A 24,104-nucleotide genomic window follows, 5' to 3' on the forward strand; every position below is an offset into this window, starting at 1 on the left:
GTAAGGACTGGAAACCCCAATCTCAAAATGGGAAACACCTCCAAAGGTACTAGAGAATGACCGTGCAAAGATCCTGTGGGATTTCCAGATACAGACTGACAAGATGGTAATGGCCAATCAACCAGATATCGTGGTCATCGATAAAGGGCAAAGGAAAGCCGTTGTCGTGGATGTAGCAGTGATGGAAACATCAGAAAGAGGGAACATGAGAAAATGGAGAAATGCCAAGGGCTCAGAGAGGAGCTGCAGAGAGCCTGGAAGGTAAAGGTGACAGTCTGTGGTGGTCGGAGCACTCGGGGCAGTGACTTCCAAACTCCACGAGTGACAAGACAAGACTTTGTTGCCCTCCCTTTCAAAGCACCATTTGTTTCTGCTCCATCTATTTGGTCTTCCTCTCGAAAATGCTCATTTGGAGCATGGCGGCTTTGGCACTTGTAGCAGATGTCGCTGCCGCCCCCCTCCCCCCTAAAAAATAATGAATACATCCAGCGAGTGCGATGGCAAATGATACGTTTGAAGCCTGTTCAGATGGAGAGAAAGCAGGTGAGAGAGATGTGAGGACGCGGCTCTCTCATGACAAGAGCGGGCCGAGTGGAATTAGCGTGAAATGTAATAACGGGTGTGCGTGCGGCTATCTGCTGTTAAAACGCTTTTCCCCTGTTTTGCGTGTCTCATTCATGCGCAGCGCTAATTACTTTGGGTCCTCAAACTGTCACCCTTTACTCAAGCAAAGGCTGATGTGATTTGAGCCGCAATTTCATCTTGCTTTAATGAAGAACTAATGGACGCATTGCAAATTAGCCACCACCAGAGAAAAAAAACTGTTTGATTGAACAGAGGCTTGGGAAAGAGGGGGAAAAATTAATCCATTTCCTGCTTTTCAAAAAGATCAAGAATATCTTTGATAATGGTGAGAGCAACGCCCCCCCCCCTCCTTTGAGCCCAATCGCGATTCATTGGAAAGACCACTACAATTAGTGGCAGAGGGCGGGCTGAAAAGCCCCTCAATGCTGCCATGGCCTTGTTATAAACAAGCCCCGGAGGTGTCATGCGGGACCTTGATCAATGACGCCATTTATGGGGAAAATAATCATGTAAGGCTAATTTTCAATGAGACGAGAGTTGAATGGAGCGTGTGGGGAGAACAAGCAGAGGTTCAATTATCAGCAAATGACATGATGCGGATTGGACGGCACAAAAGGAGGACGACGGGACTGTGGATGGCGGATGACGTTTGCTTACGATTTCGTTGCAATGCGCTCATTTCAAAGTCAGTCAGCTTTATTGTCAAATATGCTAATATGCATGACTTACAGCACAGATGAAATGACTGTCCTCTCGGACCCAGCATGCGAGGCACTTATAATGACTTTAACAAACATAATAAACATGAAAATAACAAATAATATGACAACACAAAGACACAGAGTCATTCATTCTTCAGGACTTGCTGTACCCTCTTTGTGACGACATGAAGCGGTTCTAGATGAAAGAGGATCAAAGCATCCATTTCAGCAGTGGATCAGGGACGTCATGGTGGAATTTGCACGTCTACTACAAGCTAAATGTTGAAAGCAAACACGAAGCTGTAGCATCCATTGACGAAAAGACATTGTCTCACATCCCCTGTCCCACATAAATCCACTTCAATTCCAAGCCGCGTCAGTTCCACATGCGCATCGGCGCTCTGCGCTGACGCTCCTTTCTTCTTATCGCGGGCTCCTTAAGCCATGCATCCATCCAACCGCAGACTGACCAACAGCACCGAACGTTCCGCTGAACAATTTCATTGTATTTAATGTAAATCCATTTAATTGTATTTAGTTTAAAGCAATGTAATTGTATTTAATGTACAGCAATTTTATTTAATGTAATTTAATTTGAAGCAATTTCATTAAAAGCAATTTCATTTTATTTAATGTAAATCAATTTCATTGGATATAGTTTAAAGCAATGTAATTTTATTTAATGTAAAGCAATGAAATATTATTTAATTTAACACAATTTAATTTAATGTAATGTGTCACGTCCGCTCGAGGAGTGGTGACCAAAACTCGAGGGACGCCGGAAGGTAGTGGGGATCGGATCCGAAATACACGGTGGAGACAGTGATTCAAAATAAAGAGTTTTTACTGAACAAAATCAAGCATAACAGGACGTTGAGAACAAGGAAGGTAGGGCAACAACAAAAACAGACCTGCGTGCAGAGGGTTGACGCGGAAATACACCGACAACAACTGAATGGATAGGTAGGCTTTTATAGCCAGAAGGCACAATTAAGGAACTGGGGAACAGGTGCGTGAGTCAGGAGAGCCAGGAAGGGAGTGGCCGCTCCAAGGAGCAGCGGAGGAGGAGACAGGAGGGGAGGGGCATGTGACACTAATGTAACTTAAAGGACAACCGACGTCCCGGGACAAGTTGTGTCCATAATTTGTAAAATCACTTCAAATGACTTCTACTGAGCGTATTTTAATAAGATTCCACCGCATATAGCTATATTTTACGTTTTAAGACTCATGTTGAATATTCAGGAAGTCTTGTTTTTGAGTTGGTGACGAGTCCGTACGTGACGTCACGAAAGGGCCACCCACTGACGGTGAAAAGGACGTATTGTCGCATTGTCGTCAATGTATTTTACTACACTTGTTTGGTCTGGGGACCTCGTGTTGCACCCAAAAGCCGCCCGAGGGCGTCGAAGAGCCATTTAAGAATTTATCAGCCTGTGGAAACGGAGGTGGCCACAGGATGTCGCCATTTTGTGCCTCTTTTTTTGTGAGAGATTGTCCCCCAATGTTGCCTCAAAATGGCCCGAATAAATTCTTTAATCGATTGCAAACATGTATGCTTAGCTCTTCGGAACTATTTGAATCATATTCATAACTGGATGTGTAACAAGAAAGCATATTCTCCGAATCTGAAGCCATTGTTTTGATTCACAAGCAATGCAAGACGTGTTGGCGTGACGTCACGAAATGGGGGCGGGACTTTCTGAAAAATGCCCAATTCGCAGCTCAATTTTTTGCAGATTTTGGACACTTTAAGTCATTTTTATTGGTGTTTTGCCTTTGACTAAAAATATCATACTGCAAGTTTTGGGTATTTTATATGCTATAAAACGTTTTTCTGGTGTCAGTTAAAAAACAAAAAAGTGACGTCGGTTGTCATTTGAAGTGATTTTATTTAATTTAAAGCAATTCACTTTTATGTAATTTAATTTAAAGCAAATTAATTTTGAGCAATTTAATTTAAAGCTATTTAATTGAAAACAATTAAAATAATTAAATATAATTAAATTACATTATGTATTTATTTATCTATCTATTTGTTTATTTGTTTGTTTGTTTATTCACGCTGCATTGAATGTTTATGCAGTCCTTAAAGCCAATATTTTGCAGGTGCTGCAATTGGAGTGACAATGACAAAGACCCTGCCACTGCAGTGAACACCTTTTTGCACATTGTATGCCAGTGAATGAGTTTATAAGAATTCATGGACTGCACAAAATATAATTCACAAAAGTCTGTGATAGGCCAGCAGAGAAGGCCTTGCAGGCCCTGAACTGTTGTCGTCAGATTCCTACCATTCCAAAGCAGGGAAACGGGAGTTGTTGAATGGTCTCAAACGGGATGTGAGAAGTGCAGCGTTTCAGGCCAAAGCAATGTAGCAAAGCTAATGGGACTGAGCTTAACTTGCCGCATATCTGATTACAGGCACCAGTCATTTTCTCTCCTCAATAAGGAAGAAATTGGATCGGATGAATGACATTTAGGGCTGTCATATTGCAATGATGGCGCGTGGGGGTACAGGGGAGATTATGTGTTTCACATCATCGTTCATCATTTCTCAAGCAGTGTTCGGGCTTAGCATAATGGAATTTGGAAACTGCTTGCAATGGCAACGTGAGGACCGGACTATCAGCCATGCAGGCAGGCAGGCTGTGTGGCTCTGCAGGAAACGTGGAATCTTTTCATGGCGGGATGACACGCGTGCACACTAGTCGCACGCTTGCGTGTGTCCAAAGCACTTGGCTCTTGAAAATGGATCACATGTGCATGCGGATGTGTGCTTTGGACATCAACATTTTTCACCGAGAAAAGGCTGGCAAATCAGTGACCTACTACCATGCCATCAACATCTTTTCAAAAAAACAAATATGGGCCTGTGACAATTACAAACCCAAAGTCACTCTTTTGTCCACACAGTTACTGTATTTTCCACTGTACAAGGGGAACCCAAAAGCCTTGCTTTTCTTCAAAAGATCACCCTGCGCCTTATAATAATAATAATAATAATAATAATAATAATAATAATAAGCGCCTTTCAAAACTCTGAAGGTCACTGTACAGTGGCAGGATAATTTTTTCTGTGGGTGAGCAGCGGCAGCCACACGCGCCAGCGTTCACTCAACTCGGAAGTAATTCAAATAGATAGGTACCTAGCTAGCTAATAAATAGCTAATAGATAGCCAGATAGCCAACAGCTAGCCAGCTAAAAGGCAGCCAGCTAGACAGCTAATAGCTAGCCAGCCAGATAGCCAACAGATACTCAGCTAGATCGTCAGATAGCCTAAAAAGCACAATAATATCTGGTGCTTGAAAATTCTTGGTTGAATCCGGGACAAACATACACAAGAAAGGCTTTTCAGTCTCTTATTGCAAGCTACCTTAGCCTCAAGGTCATTTAACCTTATTGGTTTCACAGTTAGCAACGTTAGCAAGACCGACTGACACCATTTTCTTTTCCCAATACTTTTGAATATGAAACCCAGAACGAGTATCACTGGTTTGGGGTCTGGTCGGTGTTTGATTATGTACCTGGTGTATACTCTGGCGCACCTTATACACTGGAAAATACGCTATCATTTAATGTGTTTTTGTACACAATTAGAATTAGAGACAAAACTGCATTTGGCTTTTCAGAAAACTGCTTAAAATGGTGTGTTTTGTGTTGTATCATATTATTTGTTATTTAGTTTGTAGTTCTTTTGACTTCAAGATGGCGCCGAAAAAATTGGCTGCCTTTTGCAGCAGCTCCTATATTTTGTTCTTCTATTTCTTCTTTTTCCTTTTTACTTCTTTTAATCACTTTTCTGCTGTGAATTATGCATTTCTCCACTGTGAGACTAATAAATGTTAAGTAATTCATTCACTGGCAGACGGTGTGTAAAAATGTGTCCACTCCAGTACCAGGGTTTTTGTCACTGTCACTCAAATTCCAGGACCCACAGAGTATCGAGTGTTAGGACGACATAATTTTTCATTCCATTCAGCGTTAGAAAACATACTCTCTTCTTTCATCAGAAAAAAAAGTTCATTCCTAACTGATATGGGTCCAGAGAAGGGATGGGGAACCTGTGGCTGGCTGGCGAGCCATATCTTAATATCTTTTGATGATTGCATCTGGCTCGCCGGTAAAACTAAATACATATTCTCACCTTTTCGCTATTCATTTCCTGTTTGGGTGGCGGTTGGCGGGAAACGCCATTTTGATTGGATGATACTGGCCATCATGTTGAAACAGGTAAAGGCCCCTTTAAATATGCCCGACGAGTAAAAAAAAAAAAAAAAAGAAAAAAGAGTACACTTCAGGTTGGAATGGACCGAAGGATTCGCCTTTGTGGAGAGAAACGGTTCTGATTTTAATTTGCAATGAATCAATCCTATCGTTGAAATAGTCGAATGTCAGTGGCATTTTGACAAGCTCCATACTAAGGTTAGCATCAATTAGCGCGCGCAAGCATGAGCAGTGTGCAGGCCAGCTAGCAGTCACCTAGCGTATAGACCCAGCAAGTTGACTTACATTCCGATCATTTGGATGGATTTTTGCCAATCATAAGGAACGGAAAACCATTCACGTTAACGGCGAGTACTATCACGGTTATTTGCAATAATACATTCTGACATTTTGTTGAAAAGTGGCCGCGTGTGTGTGCATGTTTGCGTGCGTGTTTGCATGCGTGTGCGCGTATGTGTGTGTGTGTGTGTGTGTGTGTGTGTGTGTGTGTGTGTGTGTGTGTGGCTCGAGTAAATTTGGGAATGGCAGTTGTGAATGAGTTAATCTAATCTAATCTAAAAAAATCCCAATTGAAGTGAAGTCATTTGATATTGTTGTTTTTTTTAATCCAAGCTTTCGAAATGTGATTTTCTTCGGCTAGTGACAACGAAGGTCTTTTTTTAATTTACTTGTAAACGTTTTAACTGTTCTATTTCAATAGTATTTTATCTTCATTTGTCATCAGTCTGTGATTGTTGATGAATCTGTCATGTAGTGAACAAAAGTAATTTCCTTCAAACAGGAAAGCTGCATTGCCCCGATGTCAAAGTAACCCTGTCTGCCTCTATTGGAATTGGATCCATTTTAAGCGGATGTCTGAAAAGTCGTTTCCTGTCTTTGTTCGGTGTCTCGATGAAAGCAAATGACGATGAGCATCATTTGACAGCACGGAGGCGGACTTTTGGCCACTAGGTGTCACAGTAGTTGTTCGGAACCGATGAGCTGACTTTATGCTTGACTCCAACACCTCGTCAAGAATTGCCGCAAATGGCGACGGAATCTTTTTATTTCTTGAATTCGCCACATTTTAATGACTTATCCTTCCCATTTGATGAGCTACTGAATCCGTAACACGTCGACGTCGCACCACACTTTCAATTGGGATGACCGATGTGAAGTTGATAGAAAACAGAGTGTGCATGTGTTTGTCTTGTGACAGAATGACATCATACGGATCCAATGATTTGGTGGATGCGATGCGGTTGTTGTATTGAGACAAAGTACACATTAACTCACCCAAGTTCCTATTTTTTCATCACGTCGTTTGACATGCCATCATGTTTTAACATATACACACATTCTAGAATAATCTCGTTCGGTGAATGACGTCCCCACGTTCCAAATACTACAGTATTTGAATTGAGACTTTTCTGTGTTGGTCTCGCTTTTGCTCCACGATTCCGGAAAAGGTTGGTTCCGGAAAAAGTTGACGTCAATGTTTACGAACGTGACCGTACTTTCCTTCACAACAAGTACGTATTTCCGTTCGAAGTCCTCTCTCTTTTTGTTGTGAATTTCCCAAAAGGAATTTGCGCTTGGTACTGACGAAATTGACAGACACGTCTAGAACTGTCCAGAATGCAAATTAGCGGAGTATAAAACGGGCCGAGGGGCAGCAAAGAGTCCACAAAGAAGAAAAATCAAGACCTTTGGACTTCAGAGCGATCTTTTAAATGTAAGTTTATGATATTTCTCCTCTATAATTCACACTTTACTCATTGAATAGTAGTGATGGGAATTCCGACTGTTTTCAGAGAGCCGATGCTTTTGCCTCAGCTCACTAAAAAACATCCGGCTCTTTTGGCTCCTAAATGGCTCGTCAGTGTGTTTGTTTTTTGTTGCTTAATTTAATTAACTACCAAAAATCGTGTAAAAGTATTTGAAAAATGAATTACTCGTGTAAAAAATACATGATATCAAATATTTTTATACATGTATATGGGTTGATTTATATGTGCACAGAGAGCATCCACGAACTTTCACTTTCCCTGTGGTTACTCTGGTCTGATGATCAGCTGTCACAAATTTGCTTTTCATATTAATAATGCTATCATACCAACTAGTAAAAAGTATCATAATTGATTAATAATAACAGCATAATGTAATAACATTTGTCCACCTGTCTACCCAACGGCCATCGCTTACGTCTGGACAAAGGCCAGTCGGGAGAACGCAACGTCCTCATCTTCGACCTGGGCAGCGGCACCTTCGACGTGTCCGTCCTGACCATCGAGGGGGGCATCTTTGAGGTCCAGGCCACCGCCGGGTATACGCATCTGGGCGGGGAGGACTTTGACAACCGCATGGTGGTGCACTTTGGATATTGGATATGCCTTTATTAGTCTCACAGTGGAGAAATTTACATTTCACAGCAGCAAAGTGATGAAAGGAATGACAGTAGAAAAACAAAAATACATGAGCTGCTGGAAAGGCAGCCACTCTCGCGGCGCCGTCTTGAAGTCAAAAGAACAAAAAAAAAAAAAAACTAAATAACAAATAATATGACAGCATAGAGACAATATGACCAAACAAAGACACAGAGAGACATTCATTCTTCAGGACTTGCTGTACCCTCTTTGTGATGACATGAAGCAGTTCTAGATGAAAGAGGAGAGGATCAAAGCGTCTTTCCACCAGTGGATCAGGGACATCATGGTGGAATGTGCACGTCGACTACAAGCTAAATGTTGAAAGCAAACACGCAGCTGTAGCATCCATTGACGAAAAGAGATTGACTCACATCTCCTGTTCCACATAAATCTGCTTCAATTCCAAGCCGCAACAGTTCCACATACGCATCGGCGCTCTGCGCTGACGCTCCTTTCTTCTTATCGCGGGTTCCTCAAGCCATGCATCCATCCAGCCACAGACTGTCCAACAGCACTGACCTTTCCGCTAAACAAAGCGGGGCTGTGAAGATGCTGCCCATTACAGGCGCAAAAAAGCACAATGGCCCCTTTGGTGTCCAGCGATGGCAGTCGAATGGCTCCGACATTCCTCCCATTCAAAAACAGTACTGGCATATTCATGCTGCCGAAAAGGCGCAACCGCTCAGCACAGTCTCCTCCTTGATGAATGTCGTGGTCAAAAATGCTGAAAAACAATCTGTATCTGTTCCACACGATGCACAACAACACAAAGTGACAAAAGAAAACACAAAACAAGACAAAAACAACCAAAAAAAGCAAGGCTCATGAGAGCACTTGCTGAGGCTGCCTACTCGGGCGCCATCTTGGACTTCTTTGACTTTGTAGCCGAGTTTAAGAGGAAGCACAAGAAGGACATTGGCCAGAACAAGAGAGCCATGAGAAGGCTGCGGACCGCCTGCGTGAGGGCCAAGAGGACCCTGTCCTCCAGCTCCCAGGCCAACGTGGAGATCGACTCCCTCTTTGAGGGCCTGGACTTTTACACCACCATCACCAGAAGGTAGCGGCCAAGTTGAGGGAGGAGGATCGCAAGACTCTGATGGACAAGTGTGACCAGACCCTCCAGTGGCTGGAGAAAAACCAGCTGGCCGACACGGACGAGTTCCAGGAAAAGCAGAAGGAGCTGGAACGAGTGTGTCAGCCAATCATCGGCAAGTTGTATCAGGGGGCGGGGCCTGCCGGAGGCTTCGGAACGCAGGCCAGGGCTGGTGCCCACGAGCCTACCATTGAAGAGGTGGACTGGGAACCTCTCCCACTTTAAGACACTTTGAAAATATCTATGTACAGTCAAACCTACAAAAACCTGTTTGAAAACCAAAACAACATTTCCCATTAAAATCAATGGCTGCTTTGTTTTATCGTGATTGAACAATACAAAGACGTCCACTCGCAATGGAACGCTACACGGGAAGTGGCGTATAAGGAAGCAGAGGAGAGTCAAGTGGTGCATTTAGGTGTGCTCACTTTGGTCGAGAACCCATTTTTGGATGCAAATCAAAGCATAAAAAAAAAGATATTTTTGGGCGAAAATGAAAATGGTCGAAAACCAAGACGTTCAAAAACTGAGGTTGGACTGTTAAGCGATACCTTGGCTTACGAACTTAATTGGTTCCCAGAAAGTGTTTAAGGTGAAAACTGTGTATTCCAAACAGTAATTTCCCATCGGAAACCATTAAAATGAGAATAATCCGTTCCCAGGTCCCCATAAAACATTATTTTCTACTAAATAAGCCTTAAACCGACACAAAATTCAGGTATTTTAAAAGTTGAAATTCTTCATCTTGTCAACTGTTGTCATGTACTAAATGAATTTTCTAAATAAATAATTGTCAAGTCTATGCCTGTATCCGTGTATGACAGTTATGTGGATATTCACTTATCACAAATTTTTTTTTTTTTTTATCTGAGGTTTTATTTTGTTTGAGTAAAGAATATGATACGTCAAAAACACCGTATGATCAATCAAAATTAATTTTACGATCTCAAAGACAACAATGTGGTTGGTGAAATCCGATGAAAAGAAAAAATAGAATCTCAATTTAAATGCGAAAAATAGGAAATGGATTGTGTGGGGCGCTGCGTTGTTATGTTACCATGGTGACCACCACAAACAGTCAGTCAGACAGTATACGGTAAGTCAGATTGAAAGACAAACATTTGGATTGTCGGATATGCAATCGCAATTTATTCTGAAATGTCCTGTCCATCTATCTGTCTCATTTCTTCATGTCAGACTTTCCTTATCCACCACCTTCTGGAAAAGAATTAATTTAGTCAAGTGTGTCAAAGTCATTTTTTGCTGCGGGCCACATAGAAGTTACAGTTTCCACACGTGGGCCGTTATAAATTTGGGGAAGCCATTTGAATGTGTCATCCCCTCCACATATCACATACAAGGCGCACAACAAATTAATGAAGAAATAATTTTCAAAATTGAAGTAAAAACAATCATGACTATTATTGTGGTTTACATCCGACAATTTGACATTTTGGTTCAGACTTCAGTCGCCATCATGGAATATCACAAGTTTGATTTGCTTTCGCGGGCTCAATAAAATGATGTAGAGGGGAAGATTTGGCCCCTGGGCCTTAACTTGGACACCCATGGTCTTGACCAATCTAAAATCTCCAGCACGCTGGATTGTAATGGTCAAAATCATTCTCAGGCTCTTGGAGAGTTTGCTGATAAGCTGGTCAGTTCAAGGACCGAGACATCTCAAATTGGCCAAAAAGTGCCTATTGCAAACTATCATTCTAAGGGCCAAAAACAGCCCACGGGCCACAACTTGAGACTACTTCCCTTAAAAAAACAATGGCATCAGTATTAGGGTTTGTGGTTTGGCTTCCAAATCATGATTTGAAAGAAAGAAGGTCAAGTTAGGGTTTCAAATGCTATCTAGCTGGCTACTTAGCTAGCTATTTATTTGCTGGATGGATGGCTAGCTAGATAGCCAGCTATCTATTAACTATATAACTAGCTATCTAGCTAGCTATTAGCTATCTATTAGTTGAGTAGCTTTCTATCTATTTGAGTTGGTTCCGGGTTGAGTGGACGCTGGTGCATGTGGCTGCCGCTGCTCACCCACACAAAAACTGATCCCGTGACTGTAAAGTGACCTTGAGAGGTTTGAAAGGCACTTATAAATTACATGTATTATGATTATTCAACTCCGGTGAAATAATTTTTGAGTGTACTAAAGACAGAGCTGCCTTAACTCGCTTGTCCTAATTTTGTCAAAAATTACTGTTGTGGCCTTTGGAAAAGCTCAGAGTTAGCTAATTTAGAACAGTTTGGACTGTTTTTCTTGATTTGGAATTTTGTGGTGGGTAAAATAATCGTTAGTCGTGCCAGTTCTTTCTTTTTGTTGTTGTTTTAATACGATGGTGTTGGTGCTTTAAGGAGCACCTGTCATCCCAGCATCCTTTGCGTGTCCAATATGGAGGAACTGGAGGTGGAGGTTCGCGGCTCTAACGGGGCTTATTACAAGGTAAATGTCGGCTTTTTATGATGCAATCGCCTTATTTTAATAGCCCGCGTTACAGTTTGCGAGCTGACACATCGAGGATTGTTTTTTTTCTTAAATTTCGGGCGATAAGTTGTAACCGTAAATGTTGGATAGTGACCGGCATTAGCTTAGCTAGCTGCTAGTTAGCCAGTTAAGCTAGCACCGCCGCCGAATCTTCGTCATTTTTTCGGCATCGTATTTCGGTCACCTCGCCCGAGAAAACGATCATGGTCGAAAAGTTTCGCCTTCGTTTCAATCGTGTGATAGTGTTATTTTTGGTGAGGTTGTTGCGTCATCGTGTTTTTGAGTTTAGCCCAAGTTGAGCCGCTGACGTCAACGAAATGAAGTCACAGAGGAGTTTGGGCGTGCTTCGTGCGTTACGGTGCAATTTTGAGGCCGTCACCGACTCGTCAAAGCCGAATTGGCGGCTTGGAATCGCGGTCAAGTTAAGCCGCAGTCATCTTTTTACTGACTACCTTCGTAGCTATTTGTGTGTGTGTGCCAGTTGCTCCTTGTCAGTCATGAGCAGCTGACGGAAGAGTGGACCATGCCCCCCCCCAAGCAAGCAAGCAAGCAAGCAAGCCACCTCCTCATACTGAAAGCCGTCGTGCTATTTCGAGTGCAGCTCCTAGAGTCACATTGACGTTTGCCAAAGCCGCCTCAGCTCGCTCGCTCGCGACCTTGCAATTAGATTTGAGTCCTTTTTTCCCCATCATGTCACTTCTTCTTTTCCTTTGGGCTTTCCCTTCAAGTAGGGATGTGACCAAAAATAATTTTTTCACACATTTTCTAATACCATATTAAAGTGCATTTAAATAGCTTTCAAATGATGTCTAGATTATTGTTCTATGACAAAAAATAATGAAATAATGGCATATCTTGAGGGGAGTTTCTGCCTGTAATGACAGTTAAAACAGTGAAAATCTGTGACCGAGTTCTTTATTACAGTTTAAAAGATCATAACTTTCTTAATTTTTGGCAGATCTTAGCGCGTAAGGTGCCATTGGGAATCTTTTGAAATTCTAAACAAGAACAGAAAACACAAGAAAATATTCAAAATATAAATTAGCAAATTTCAACGATCGAATGCAAGCAATTTTTCGTCAGAAATCCAAAATGGCTGTCACTGAATACTAGGAAAGAAAATTGCCAGCTCTAGAAATGCTAATGCTTCTTTTTTTGCTGTTCTCGTACAATATCGCATTTACGTGTGCTTTTTTTTTTTTTTGAAAGGGCCTAGTCCGAGACATCCACAATGATTCTCTCACCATCGCCTTTGAGAACAAGTGAGTTAGTGATTACCGCCTGCCGTCTGTGGGCTTTTTTTTTTTTTTTTTTTTTTGAAACCACGCTATTGTTTGTTTTTCAGTTGGCAACCGGAACGGCAGGTGCCCTTCAGCGATGTCCGGATGCCACCTCCCGCTGACGCCAAGAAGGAGATTCGAGAGGGTGAAGAGGTAGAGGTACGGACGATTCATTGGGATAGACAGTCAAACCTCTGTTTTCAATCAAATCGCTTTTCAAATCAAAATTTAGGCTTTTTCATCTTTCGGTTTACAAGCAAAAATGGGTTCTTGAACAAACTGAGCGCACTTGAATGCACCACTGGACTCCCCTCCACTTCCTTATGTCACTTTCTTTTGTCATGTCCCATAGTCACGGACGCGTTATCCTCGTGCGACGTTCCATTGTGAACAGGCTGGTTTTGACATTGATTATCATGGGAAGTGTTGTTTTGGTTTTCAAACAAATGGGTTTTCGAACAGCTTTCCGCAACGGATGTTGGTCTGAAAACCCAGGTTTGACTAAATGCTTGCTTTCTTTCCCACTTTTACTGCCTGGGAGTGTCTGGATGTTGATGTTTTGTGATCTGGGCAGATCCTTTCCAGGGCCACCGATCTGGAACCTTGCGGTTGGTGGCTGGCCAAAGTCTGCATGACCAAAGGAGACGTGAGTTTTTCCCCATCGTCTGTGCCTTGCTTATCTGGACCCGCTTTGTTTTCGTCGCCCTAAAAACCGGCCACATAACTGACTAAAACTACTCATGGATTGTTTTCATTGTCCTCTGATCTTGAAATTAGTTCTTTGTCATTGAGTACACGGCGTGCGATGCCGTCTACAACGAGATTGTGACCTTCGAGCGCTTGCGGCCGCTCAACCCCAACAAGGCCATCACCAGGAATTACTTTCACAAGTGCACCATCGCCGTCCCGCAAGATCTCCAAGAAGCGTGAGTTAGCGTTGGGGCGCTGTTGACAAATGTCATCTAAACACTGTGATGCTAACTTTGCTCCACATTTGTATGATGATGTTTTTCCAAGATTGCTTGATGATGAAAAATATGAGTCACTATCATTTGGGTGATATTTTAAAATCATGATTGTTCAATCGATTGTGCATTTTTTGTGGGCGTCCAAAACATGATGATGATTCGGTGTTCAAATATATCAAGCCTAATCAAATTCTTTCAAATGCTAAATCAAGGGTGTCAAAATCATTGTTTTGTTGTATTTAGTAGTTGGGGTTTTCCGCTAGGGTTTCCTCTTGGGAGGCCGTGATGAATTTAGGGAAGCCATTACATTCTTTCATCCCATCCACATATTACATACAGAGAGTACAACAAATTCACGAATAACTACTTTTTAAATTTAAAATCAAGAATAATGCCTGTTATTGTGGTTTACATGACATTCTGGGACTTTAGAGAGCATCATAGGATCTAGCGGGCCTAATAAAATGAAGTGGCGGGCCAGATTTGGCCCCCGGGCCTTGACTTTGACACCTGTGATTAATGGTTAGAAAATAGATGTCGTGAAATAGATGTAATTGCATTTACAGATTAACTCATACATTGACAGACAATGTGCCAAAATGTATCCACTCCAGTGCCAGGGTTTTTGTCATTTTCACACAAACTGCCAGACCCACAGAATATTGAGGTTTAGGACTACATCAACAGTCAATACAGCGTTAGAAATGTTACACTTAAAGTTAATTCCTAAGTTATATTGGTCTGGACTTATATAAGCTTGAAATCGAGGCAGCAGTCCAAAAGGGTCTGACCAGCACTTTATCGACACCCCTGCAAGTAAAAACAACACCCGAACAAATTCGGGAATGGAGCTCCACGTCACACCTCTTAGTTCCTGACTGAATTTGGTAATGGCAGCGAATGAGTTCAAATGTTCCTTCCAGGGTGAGGAAAAATAAAAATCCAAAGGCAAGACATTTATTGTGGATGAATCATTTGACAATTTGAAATTTTGGTTCTGACATCACAAAACTTGACATGCTTGATTTGCTTTGGCGGGCCGAATCAAATGATGTGGCGGGCCAGATTTGGCCCCCGCTCCTTGACTCTGACACCCGTGTGCCAAATGGCCTCAGTTTGTTTTGAATCCAACAGCATTTTTAAAATGTGCAAATGTATTCAAATGAGGCTATTGTTTTGGTCCAGTGTCGCTAACAAGCGCCTGCTACGTTCTCCCTTTTGGCTGATCCGTTTCAGGTGTCAGAGCGAGAACGCCCATAAAGAATTTAAGAAAGCCGTGGGGGCCTGTCAAGTCTCCTACTGTGCCGAGTCCAGCCACTTGGTCATCGTGGTAAACACCCCCCCCCCCCCTTCTCTCAAAGCGGAGAGCAACGTCTTTGTTTCCTGTTTGCTTGGCATTCATCGGGATTGATTTCCTCCCTCGTTGCAGTCCACCAACGAGTCGACGGTGAAACGCGTGTCTTTGCTGAGCGACATGCACCTGCGCAGCCTCCGAACCAAACTGATGCTCATGTCCCGCAACCAGGAAGCTACTAAACATCTGGAGGTCAGTCGGATTTTAACCTTTTCACAATCACGATCATCTTTATTGGCCAAGTATAGGGAACACACAAGGAATGTATCTCCAGTACAACACGCTGCACTAGTATCATCATAAAAAAGTATGGAGGACACTAATAAAAGCTAATCTAATCGAATTTAGTTCGAGAGTGATACCGCGGCTTACGAACGCTTTAACTCACCAACTTTTCGCCTTACCAGCATTAAATTTGCGAGAATATAATCTTGGCATAACAACTAGTTTTACTGGTGCGTATGGATCGGTAGCGGCTGCCTGAGGGGGAGTCGCTGGAAAAGGTGGTGGGCAGGGTGCCAAGGGTCCAGTCGGGTTTTTGCGCCCTCTGATCTTGATTCTTTCAGTTTTATTGTTGTTTTTGTTTTAGAACTCCAGGCACCTGGTGTCCTCCTTCCAGGAAGAGTTTGCAGTGAGGCCCGATTTGATGGGCTTGGCCATCGGCACTCACGGAAGTAACATTCAGCAAGCGCGAAAAGTGCCGGGGGTCACCGCCATCGATTTGGATGAGGAGACCGGGACCTTCAGAATTTATGGAGAGGTAGGTAGTGTTGTTTTCAGAAACAAATGGATCCTTTTTGGGGGTTTTCTTTTCTTTCATTAGATGAATGCAGATTGAAATATGCAAATTGCTTGTATTTGTATTTGACTGACGTCATGGAATCGGCATCTTTCCTCTTGATTTTTCCCAGACGGCAGAAGCAGTGAAAAAGGCGAGGAACTACCTGGAGTTTCTGGAGGATTCTGTCCAGGTACCGAGAAACCTTGTTGGTATGTACACCTCCTTGGAAATTGACATTTAAATCACCCCCTCACCCTTTTTCGAACATCATTTTTGTATATTTTTGTGAGCATCACATGCTTAAAGTGACTGTCGCTTGACATCATTAATGGCGGCCCCCAAAAAATCTGTGTAAATACCCCGTTTCTTGCCCTTAGGGAAAGTCATTGGTAAGAATGGGAAAGTCATTCAGGAGATTGTGGACAAGTCCGGAGTGGTGCGGGTCCGGATCGAGGGGGACAATGACAACAAGCAACCGCGACAAGAAGTGAGCCGCGTTCCCGCTGTTTGTTCATGTTCATTCATTCATTTATATATGTATTTATTTAGTTGTTGTTTATTTATTTTGTATTTAGTTATTTGCACATTTATTTATTTACACCTACACATTTTATTTATTTAATTAGTTTACGCATTAATTTGTGTTTTTATTTAATGTATTTTGTTTATTTGTTTATGTATTTATTTGTTCTAAATTTATTTGCACATTTATTTATTGACATTTTATTTCTGCAATTATTTATTCTTGCATGTATTTGTGCATTTATTTATGCATTTATTTAATGTGTATTTGTTTACGTATTTATTTGCACCTTTATTGATTGACACATATTTTATTTCTGCAATTTTTTATTTACATATTTATTTGTGCATTTATCTATTTAATCTATGTATTCATTCTATTCAATCTATTCATTTCTTTGTCTATTTTTATTTCTATTTATTTTAAATGCTTTAATTTATATTTATTTACCCGCCCATTTTTTTCATGCATGTGTCTGTGTGTATATATAATTTTGTATTTATTTTTTATTTCTTTATGTATTTATTTGTTTTGTTTATTGTGGTTTATATATTATGTTTTGTTTATTTATTTATGATGTTCATTGTATTTCATTTATTTCTTGATTGATTGATTTTCTTGATGATGTGTTTTTATTTATTTGCTGAGTTTTTTTCCCCTCTCATTTCTTTCCACGCTGACTTTGCTGGCATGGCCCTGGCATGTACTGACGTGCACATTGTGCGTTTGTTTTTGTTGACACAGGGAATGGTCCCCTTCACCTTTGTCGGCACCAAGGAGAGCATTGGAAACGTCCAGGTCTTGCTGGAGTACCACATCTCCTACCTCAATGTAAGCGTGGGACGTGTATGTCCTGGATTTCTTTTGCACTTCCAACCACTACATTTACTACAGCCGAGCAAAATTATTTTATTTTGAAATGCCGCGGTTTTCTAGTTGTTTTTTTTTTAATCATTTCTTGGATATGGACAACTAGGAGGTTGAACAACTTCGCCTGGAACGGATGCAGATTGACGAGCAGTTGCGGCAGCTCACGCAAGGCCACCGACCCGGCGAGAGGGGCGAGCGCGTAGGAGGTGGCGGATATCACGGAGACGGCGGTGCCAACGCCTCGGCGCACGTCGGACGCTCCTACAACAGTCGCGGGCGCAGAGGCCACGGCTACGGCGCCGGATACGGTAGGCACGACGACTGCTTGTTCGCACTTATCAGTTTATTTAGTTTAGATTCATTTGGTTATTTCTTTAATCATGTATATGTTTCGATGAAAAGGTTTGTTCAGCCGTTATCTGTACAGATGACGGCTGAAGAAACCTTCATCGATGGACCGCTCCTGTATCACTGAGAGCTTACACAGATGTTTATTTGTTTGTTTATTTCATGATTGGTTATTTATTTCTTTATTTGGTTATTTGTTCATTTATTTTTCTATGTATTTATTTGTTAATATATTTGTATTTATTTGGTTATTTAGCCGTTTATTTATTTGTTTGTATATTTTATTATTCGTTATTTATTTTTCTTTCGCCTTTTACTAAAGATTTCCATGGGGCGGAACATCAAGAGTATTTGCTGATTGTTTATGTGGTTATTTATTCACTTATTTTTCTATTTATTTGTTAATGTATTTATATTAATTTTGTTATTTAGCTGTTTATTTGATGATTGCTCATTTATTTCTTTATTGTTTACTTGGTTGTTTATTGGTAATTATTTTTTATGTATTATTTGGGTTTTATTGTGTTTTTTTAGCTAATTTTTTTATTCGTATTGTTTACTTGGTTGTTTATTGTTTTATTTGTTTTTATTTATTTAGCTTTTTATTTGATGAGTATTTATTCTTTCTTTCTATCTATTTATTCATTTAAATCCCGTCAAGCAGGAGCACCCGAGCCTTTTTGAGCAACGCTCTCCTTTTCTCCCGCCGTCTTATTTTGTCGGCCAAATGTTGTGGTGAAAATAGCAGGCACCAACTCTGAGCACTCCAACGCATCCGAGACCGACTGGCAGCGGCGAGATGAAGTCGGCGACTGCTCTCAAGCCGCCGACCAGCAAATGAGGTGACAAATTCGGCCTTCCCGGGAAGGAAGGAAAGAAACCTCAACACTTCAAGCTTTGACTTCTCGTGTCCGTTGAATTTATCTTTGGTGCAATTTAGGGAACGAGGTCCACCACGTCCACTGAGGGACGGTCGCCGGAGGCCCGGACCCGGCAGAGGACGAGGTGGACAAGGTGGACGAGGAGGAGCAGGAAGAGGAGGCGGCGCGGGTAATACAGCCGTGGAAAAGCCGCAGCCATTCCAGGATCTGACAAGCGACTTTTGGCGGCAGGCCCTCGCGGCGACAACGCCGACACCAACACGGAGACGGACCAGACGGCCGATACGGACGCCAGCGAGTCCAACCCGGTGGCCACCCGCCAGCGGAAATCTCGACGACGCCGGACGGACGAGGACGCCACCGTGATGGACGGCATGAGCGAATCGGACAACGCCTCCGTCAGCGAAAATGGAATTGGTATGCAAGCGCCGTTTCAGTCCTCCATTTTGTCCCCCCCCCCCCCCCCCCCCCCAATGGCGTCCGTGGAAACACAAGGAAGCGGCGCGGGTTAGCTAGGCCAAAGCCGCCACGTTTAGTGGCCTCTCCGTTCCGCTCTCGCCACCCTTAGATGACGCCGAAGCTCGGCCGCAGCGTCGTAACCGTAGCCGAAGGCGTCGTATTCGCCTGCCCGAAGAAAGGCAGCCAGGTAATTGGGTGGCCGCCCTTTTTTGCTTTTTGTCAAACGCGCCACTTTTTCTGCTTCTTGCTAACTGGTGACAAAATAAGACAATGTTGGGAGTTTTTTTTTTCGCCATTCTAAAGCGCCATTTTAGGACCTTGACTAATAATCTCTTTGTCTGGCTGCCCTTTTTTTATTCTGACGGAGTGAAGTGGTGTGTCTCAATAGCATGCGCTTGTTTTGAACTTTTTTAGGTTGCATGCATTTAAAAAACAGCATGGAAGAATCCATCACACGGAATTTCTTTGAACCAGAATTCCCCAGTTCAATTTTCAGACATTCTAAATTCCATTTTTTACTGTGTCCAAAATTGCGATCGCAGATGAGATGATTTGTCTCAAATTACAGAAATTCCAAATTCACAGCAGGAAAGTCAAGAGAGAAGAAAAAAGAAGTAGAAAAACAAAATACAGTCATACCTCGGTTTACCAACGCTTTAGCTCACCAACTATTCGCCTTACCAACATTAAATTTGCCAGACATACCAACTAGTTTTCGACGGAGGAGCCAAACCACACAGCGGCTGGCGGACTAGTTTTCCACACCCCCTTCCTTTGAGTGCAGATGTGGTTTGCTATCAAGTGGAGTACTTTTGCTATTATGGGAGCGAAAAAGACCCCACCACAGGCTAATGTTAAGCCACAGAGGACACAAAAGAAAATGAGCAGAAGGAGATCGTCGAAAAACTCCAACAAGGTGTGCCTTTGTGTGACGTAGCGTCCCAGTACCAGTACGCTAAGTCCACCGTCGCTACGTGTAGCTAAGGGTGTTTCTGTGTTGTCTAAGCAACGGTCTCAGGCAATAGAATAGGTTGAAAAACATCTGTTGATTTGGATGAACCAAAAGCAGCTAGCAGGGGACAGTGTGAGTGAGGGTATTATCGCCAAGCAAGCACGGCAAATTCACTCGGATATCATCAACCGGCAAGTACATCAACGACCATCACAACAGTCAATAAAATGACTTTATTATACCGTACAGTTTGTTTATTTAATAACACTAGCATATTTATTATACATAAAATAAGCTTTACTAGCAAAGTTTTGTGTAGTTTTCAGGCTTAAGTAGAAAGTGATGTTTTATGGAGACCTGGGAACGGATTATTGTCATTTTTAATGGTTTCTTTTGGGAAATAAATGTGTGGCGGACGAACTTGGCCGTACACACACTTTCTGGGAACCAATGAAGTTTGTAAGCTGAGGTGTCAATGTAGAGGAGCTGCTGTAAAGGCAGCCACTCTCGCGGTGCCATCTTCAAGTCAAAATAACAAACAATAGTGGCAAAATTATTTGATTTCACACTTGACAAGATTGATTTCCAACCTTTTTATACCAATTGAAGACCTTGTGTTCAGAATCCAAACAGGACTTTTTGAGGATCTGTTGGAACCCTGATTTTTTTTTTCTTCTCAAAATGGACTTGGACTCGATTGTCCCCATACAGTTTGGCTAACGCCTTTATCTCCGCTCTTGTCCGTTCGGCAGTGACGGTGGCCGACTTCATGTCCAGGGCCGACTCTCAGAGCCGACAGATGGCCGTCGACGTCAAGAATGAGGTTTCTGCACTCATTGGCAGAAAAATGTTGCCTTGGAAATTGAAAGTGAGATTGGCGTTTTTTGTCGTTCAGGGTCGGGCGGACGCCGTCGCGGATCACAGCCCGGAGGCTCCTCCCACTCCTCCGTCCACCACCGCCAATGGTTCCGACGACTGCGCCGTAGAGGGCGAGAGCAGCGTTAGCAAGCAGGAGCCCACCGCCGAGATCTCGGACAAAGGCGAGCCGGACCCCAAAACTGTCGTCAATGGCCTCTCGTAGCCACACACCCCCAAAAAACACGCTTTTCCTATCGTGTTTGAAAAATCCAAACGCATTTTTGGTTTGAATCTGTTTTTAAAACTGGGTAAGCGCCTTTCTTTTCCGCTTTGAAATTGAAAACATGCACATGTTCGCGCTACACATTTAGCCTCTCATCACTACCACCTATGAAATCCTCTTTTCCAGTGGTTCTTCCTGTCTAAGCTGCCCAAAGATAGCCTAACACACACACACTACATTTATGAATTGTATAAATATTCATTTTCAGTCGCAAAGATGACTGAATGCAGTATTTTGGGGGGAATAAAAAAGGAGTCACGGAATTACAGGTATAACGGCAAAGTGGGAGGTTCTTGAGGTCGACATTTCTTGCACGCGGGAAGGCTTAATTAGCTATATAGCTATCTAGATGGCCGGCTATATGGCTATCTGTCAAGGTATCTCGCTCGCTATATATTAGCTATGTAGCTATCTATTAGTTGGCTAGCTGTTGGTCTACTTTGCTATGAAAGCAGTCATGTTTTTTTTTTTTTTTTTTTTTTTTTTTTTTTTTTTTTTTGGGGGGGGGGGGGTAAACGTTTGCCTTCGCCAGGGAGAAAAAGTTCTTTATGTGCATCAGAATATGATTTGTACTTTCTATAGTTGTGCGTGAGCAATACATGAAGCCCCCCACGTGTACTTGACGTGATCAACTCGTGCCTTGAGAAGAGTTTGAACATGTTGCCTGGACCGCACAAAATGGGAAAACTTAGCACGGGTCTTTGGTGATTGGACCTGTTGAACCCCTGCCCCCCTCCCGGGGTCCCAAATGGACCCAATGGCCACCCAAGACCCTGAAAAGTCATTGGGAGACATCTTTTTTTTCAAGTCAGGTGTGACTGTTCTTCATGTTTATCAGTTTTGGCATCGCTTCTTTTTTTTCTGATATGCAACCGCTTTTGTTCATGAGGAAATGTTACAGCATACATAGGAAAAAATGTGTCACTTCCTTTGCACTGAACCCGTTTTTTCTTTTTCTGTCGAGTTAATTGTCGTTGGGGAAACAACTGCCTTGTGTGCTCAACAAATGTAGCCATTTTTTTTTCCGGGCTGGAAACTGATTGCCCGTTTCCCCTAAAAAAAAAGGCTTATTTATTTTAAATATGTACAGTATTTAAAAAAAAAAACACACACACACACCTTGACTCTAAACGTATGTGAGAGGACACATAAATTTGGACTACTGAGTGATGACGGCGCATGTTTTGCTGTTGGATCGACACCAAGATTTTTTTTTTTTTTCTAACGGATCATTCTGGTTGGTTGATGTGCAATATGTTTTGTATGCAGGTAGTTCTTAAATAAACTTGATCTTTCATGTAGATCTAAAACCAAACTGGGCTTTTAAAAACAAAAAAATATCCAACGTTTAGAATCATGTGCAATGCGCAGCTTAAAAACCCACATAAGTCAATGTTTCTATATACAATGCAATTCATTTCAATAATCAAATGCAACATTGCAATTCATCTTCACAGCTGCTTTTGTTCAGGCTCGTCACTTTTTTGTTTGGCCTTCAATGAGATCTTTGGCCTCGTTAATCTTGGCCGCTAGATATGGAGAGCCACCTGCAAGAACACCAAAAAATATTTTGTCAAGATGTCCGACTGGGAAATTAAGAGCGTATAGCTTCTCGCTGACCTCTGTCGGGGTGGTTTAGTATCATCAGTTTTCTGTGGGCTTCTCTTATCTTATTCCAACTGGCGGTGGGACTGAAAGACGTGCACAGATGTTAAAAAAAAAATTAAATATGCAAACGAGACCAATATTGAGCCAAGACTTGACATACCTGACACCTAAAACCAAAGCGGCTTCTCTCTTAGTCATCTTTGGTTCAAAACCACCTCGATAGTAACCCCCTCCGAAGGCCTAGCAAATAAATGACGCATTTAATTAACCGGGCGCAATTTAGAATTTGGTCCACTCATTTTCTAGGAGTACGACAGCGGCAGCCTACAAATATTATTCAAGATAGCAGGTGATCGTGATGGCCAAAGGACGCCTAGGATAGGTTCAAGTAAGACATTGCTTCCATCTGCCAGGTGGGAACACTTGAAGGAAGTGAAAGTAGCAAAAACGAGACGCGTGAGAGCCTCACGTTCTTGGGGAAGCTTTGTAGGGCTTGTTTGACTTGAGGCTCCATCTGCTTCACGGCCTGCATGGCATAGCGACCTAAGTGATGAAACGCACATGCTGACCAACGATGACACTCGACAAGGTTCCATTTGAGATGACTTGCCTGCAAATCCAGCGGCTGCCAAAGCGAGCCCCGCCGCCACCAAAGAACTGGCCTGAGCGGAAACCGGCAGCAGGTAAAAAGACAAACAAAACACGACAAGCAAGCGATGAAATGTTCGTGCATGTAGACGTATTCTCAAGACGTAATTACAGCACAAAAAATACAAACAAGTCGTTCGGGTTGGACATCTTCGTTCAAGGAGACTTGGCTAAAGCTAACAGTTAGCCTAGCGGTCTCATCGAGACTCTTTCGTGACGTCATTTATTTTTCTTGTCCATCTGAGGTATATACATTTATACTTGCCATGTATCCGTCTTTTGTTTCGTTATAGAGAGACCAGGGTCAAATCTTTTGACCTCATGTTTTCTGACGGTCCTGTGTTTATATAGCCAATCGTGAGAAACTGTCGTAAAAAGCCGGCAAGCAAGATTTGTCGCCTGGGTGACTTTTTTTTTTAACCATAACACCAAAACCTTTTCATTTTGAAGCAAACGTGCCGTATCGTAGACGTGCTGACAATAATAATAATAATAATAATAATAATAATAATAATAATAATAATAATCTTTTTTTCCTTTGGGCTTTTCCCTTCAAGGGATCGCCACAGCGAATCAGTAACCTCCATCTTCAGAGGTATGATCCGCATTGTTTATTTTGGCCCAGCTTTTACGGCGGATGCTCTTCCGCACACAACCCTCCGTATTCGGGCTTGGGGCCGGCACAAGAAGACTTATGTCCCTTTGTGGCTACAGAACAAGCAACTCGCTCAGTAAAAGGCTCCCAAACACAAAATGGTCATTATAATAATAGATTTCAAAAC

General features: G+C 42.3%; 2 protein-coding genes across 6 annotated transcripts; one reads left to right on the top strand and one right to left on the bottom strand.

The window, feature by feature from the left end:
* Positions 1–11,379: 11,379 nt before the first annotated feature.
* Positions 11,380–22,367, top strand: fxr1 (FMR1 autosomal homolog 1). 5 transcript variants are annotated; one of them, XM_089001252.1, is made up of 18 exons: positions 11,380–11,467; positions 12,719–12,771; positions 12,855–12,948; positions 13,364–13,435; positions 13,567–13,715; positions 14,994–15,087; positions 15,187–15,303; positions 15,701–15,871; positions 16,023–16,101; positions 16,270–16,379; positions 17,154–17,246; positions 17,392–17,593; positions 18,379–18,475; positions 18,574–18,683; positions 18,746–18,931; positions 19,083–19,160; positions 20,678–20,748; positions 20,821–22,367. In XM_089001252.1, the coding sequence occupies exons 1-18, from the start codon at positions 11,417–11,419 to the stop codon at positions 21,004–21,006; spliced, it is 2,013 nt and encodes a 670-aa protein (XP_088857378.1). In that variant the 5' UTR covers positions 11,380–11,416; the 3' UTR covers positions 21,007–22,367. The 5 variants fall into 5 exon arrangements, with proteins under 5 accessions (XP_088857378.1, XP_088857379.1, XP_088857380.1 ...); XM_089001253.1 differs by having other exon boundaries at positions 18,382–18,475; XM_089001254.1 differs by having other exon boundaries at positions 17,160–17,246; positions 18,382–18,475.
* Positions 22,368–22,461: 94 nt separating this feature from the next.
* On the bottom strand, positions 22,462–23,700 carry dnajc19 (DnaJ heat shock protein family (Hsp40) member C19). The gene is made up of 6 exons (XM_089001258.1): positions 23,588–23,700; positions 23,285–23,336; positions 23,144–23,217; positions 22,835–22,914; positions 22,687–22,757; positions 22,462–22,613 (listed from the first exon to the last, which is right to left on the bottom strand). Exons 1-6 carry the CDS (start codon positions 23,588–23,590, stop codon positions 22,543–22,545), a joined length of 351 nt encoding a protein of 116 aa, XP_088857384.1. The 5' UTR covers positions 23,591–23,700; the 3' UTR covers positions 22,462–22,542.
* Between the last annotated feature and the right edge of the window lie 404 nt (positions 23,701–24,104).

The sequence above is a fragment of the Hippocampus bargibanti genome, linkage group LG07, assembly GCF_051943395.1.
Source record: "Hippocampus bargibanti isolate YZ-2025 linkage group LG07, ASM5194339v1, whole genome shotgun sequence".
Lineage (NCBI taxonomy): Eukaryota > Metazoa > Chordata > Actinopteri > Syngnathiformes > Syngnathidae > Hippocampus > Hippocampus bargibanti.